This window comes from Alligator sinensis, unplaced genomic scaffold (assembly GCF_000455745.1).
Source record: "Alligator sinensis unplaced genomic scaffold, ASM45574v1 scaffold1950_1, whole genome shotgun sequence".
Lineage (NCBI taxonomy): Eukaryota > Metazoa > Chordata > Crocodylia > Alligatoridae > Alligator > Alligator sinensis.
This window is the reverse complement of record NW_005843422.1, coordinates 95,641-98,568: the sequence shown is the minus strand read 5'-3', so window position 1 is coordinate 98,568 and position 2,928 is coordinate 95,641. Positions and strand designations below refer to the sequence as shown.

The window sequence follows — 2,928 nt, the reverse complement described above, 5'->3', positions numbered from 1 at the left end:
AAATAGAACCCAGGGGTGCAGGTTTCCACCCTCCAATATACCAGATCCCAACCCCTTCCCCCCAGACCTGGGATAGGACCCAGTGTCTGGGCATCAGCTCTTGTCCCTTCCACCCTGGTCTCACTCTCCAGAGCCCCTCTCCCAGAGTTGTGATGGGACCCAGGCATCCGGGCTCCCCCCGACCTCAACCTCCCAGCCCACGAGCGGGGATGAACCCAGGCATTCAGGCTCTGCGCCCTCACCCCTGTTCCCCTCGCCTCCCCTCCGCAGCTCTGTGGCATCACCATGGCTCCCGTCGTGGAGGTCGCGGACGCTGGACACCCCAGTTCCCTGCTGGTGCAGCTGAACGAGCAGCGCCTGCGTGGCCAGTTCTGTGACGTCACCATCATTGCTGAGGACACCAAGTTCAAGGCTCACAAGAACGTCTTGGCCGCCTCCAGCCCCTACTTCAAGGAGGTGCTGAGCGAGGAGCCAGCCGGGCGCCAGCCGGGCCAGGTCCTGGAGCTCCCCGACATCCAGGCCGGCGTCTTCTCTGACGTCCTCAACTTCATCTACAACTCCCGCCTCTCCGTGCCCAGCCCCGCAGCTGCCAAGGAGATCGGGGCCGTGGGCCGTCGCCTGGGCATCTCCTGCCTGGAGGACCTGGACCCACCACGGGACATGAGTGGGGCCGGCTGGAGCCCCGACGGCACTGGTGCCGACTCCGTGTCTTCCACCCGCTCCTGCTCCTCCCCTGTGGACCTGACGTGCCCGTCCCGCTTAGCTGAGCCCCCCGAGGGTGACGCCGAGACGGCCAAGATCCTCTACGCCCTCAGCACAGGACCGCCCGAGCCAACTAGAGCCCTGCTGCCAGCCGTCTGGGAGCCCCCGAGTGGGGCGGCTTTGGACCCGCCGCCTGCCCCAGCCTCCCCGGCGCCACACGGGGCCTACCCTTGCGGGCTCTGCAGCCGGTCCTTCACCACCTCAGGCGCCCTGGGGCTCCATGCCAAGCTGCACCGGGCCCGCCCGTCCCTCTCCTGCCGCCACTGTGGGAAGAGCTTCATCCATGTCAAGCGCCTGCAGACGCATGAAGTCCTCTGCAAGGAAGCGACTGAGGAAGACGAGCGGGAGACTGAGGAAGCTGCTGCCGAGCCAGTGCCTCCAGCACCGCCACCACCACCGCCTTCCTCCCCTAAGCCAGCGTCTTCCAAGAAAAGCCTCCTCTTCCGGTCTCGGGGTCTGGCCCGGTTGGACTACGACCAGGACCACTTTGTGAAGGTGGTGGATGGGCACCTCATCTACTTCTGCACCGTGTGTGAGAGGTCCTACATGACCCTGTCCAGCCTCAAGCGCCACTCCAACGTCCACGGGGAAAGCCCCCCTGCCGCTACTGCGATAAGGTCTTCGCCCTGGCTGAGTACCGCACCAAGCACGAGGTGTGGCACACCGGCGAGCGCCGCTACCAGTGCATCTTCTGCTGGGAGACCTTTGTCACCTACTACAACCTGAAGACCCACCAGAAGGCCTTCCATGGCATCAACCCGGGGCTCATCTCCTCCGAGAAGACCCCCAATGGCGGCTACAAGCCCAAGCTCAATGCCCTCAAGCTCTACCGCCTGCTGCCCATGCGGTCCCAGAAGCGGCCCTACAAGACCTACAGCCAGGGGCTGGTGTCAGATGCCCTCCTGCTGCCCTCCCGGCCCCTGCCCTTGGGGCTGGCCGAGAACCAGGCTGATGTGTTCGGTGGTACTGAAGGCGCTGAAGCCGAGCGGTTCTTGCTGCCGCCAGCTGCTGAGCAAGCTGGGCCACCGGAAGACACCCCGCTGGTGCCCGAGGACACGCGGCGAGGCCCAGACGTCCCCAGCGTCATCGCCTACGGGCACCCAGCGCCCTCCGTCATTGTGCACAGCACGTCGGTGGCTCCGGCTGGCGGTGCCCAGGCCTCGTCCGTCATCACTTACAACACCAAGCCGCCCGAGCCGGCCTTCCTGCCTGAGCCAGCCTCAGCGCCGGCTGCGGTGAAGCCCATCAAGAAGCAGGTGCTGAGGGACTACATCCAGTCCCAGAAGGCAGCCGAGGAAGCTGGGGAAGAGGCTGAAGAGCAGCGCAAGGCGCGGGGCTCTGGCCCCCGGCCTGGCCGGACCATGACGTACATGGCCAAGCCAGCCTATGTGGGGGCGGCCTCGGAGAGCCGTGCTGCACCGCTGTGCCAGATCACGGTGCGCATTGGGGAGGAAGCCATTGTCAAGCGGCGCATCTCGGAGACCGACCTCCGGTTGGACAAAGCCCCCCGCGCCGCCGCCCGCTTGGAGGCACCAGCCCGCGGCTATGCCAATGAGAGTGGCGAGGAGGACAGCGATCGGGATGCCGAAGACCAGCTGTGGCGGCCTTACTACAGCTACAAGCCCAAACGCAAAGGGGGCAGCGGGGCTGGCGCTGGTGTCCCCAAGGTGAAGAAGTCATCGCGGTGGCGCCGCAAGCTGCGCTCGCTGCGGTGGATGAAGCGGGGGGAGCCCGAGGTGGGTGAGGAAGAGGAGGAGGCAGCAACCGAGGACCCCAAGATGGCCACCAAGATGGCCTCTGTGCCTCACAAGGCGGCGCGGGGGGGCGGTGGTGAGTGGAAGCACGCGTGTGGGGCTTGCGGCAAGCGCTTCTCAGCCCTCAAGAAGCTGAGGAAGCACGAGCGGGTCCATGGACGCCCCCCCGGCAGTGGGGACAAGGACACCCCTGCACCCGCCCTGGCCCCAGCTCCCCGCGTGGGCCGCAAGCCCTCAGTCAAGTTCACGTGCGGGCACTGCGCCAAGGTGTGCAAGACGGCGGCTGCCCTCAGTCGCCACATGAAGCGGCACGAGGGCGAGCCCCGCGACGCTGCGCCACCTACCCCAGCCTCCGTCATTGCCTACTCCAAAAAGCCCGAGCCGCTGGCGCCAGCACCGCCCCCCCCCGCAC

General features: G+C 66.7%; 1 protein-coding gene across 1 annotated transcript in view; it reads left to right on the top strand.

Annotated features, from left to right (window-relative positions):
- The window catches only part of ZBTB4 (zinc finger and BTB domain containing 4), an 18,897-nt gene that overhangs the window by 13,130 nt on the left and 2,839 nt on the right, over window positions 1-2,928 (top strand). Inside the window, 2 exon segments of the mRNA XM_025195190.1 lie at window positions 271-1,348; window positions 1,351-2,928. The exon segment at window positions 1,351-2,928 is cut by the window's right edge and continues 2,839 nt beyond it. Coding sequence (XP_025050975.1) covers window positions 286-1,348; window positions 1,351-2,928 — 2,641 coding nt within the window. The 5' untranslated portion in view covers window positions 271-285.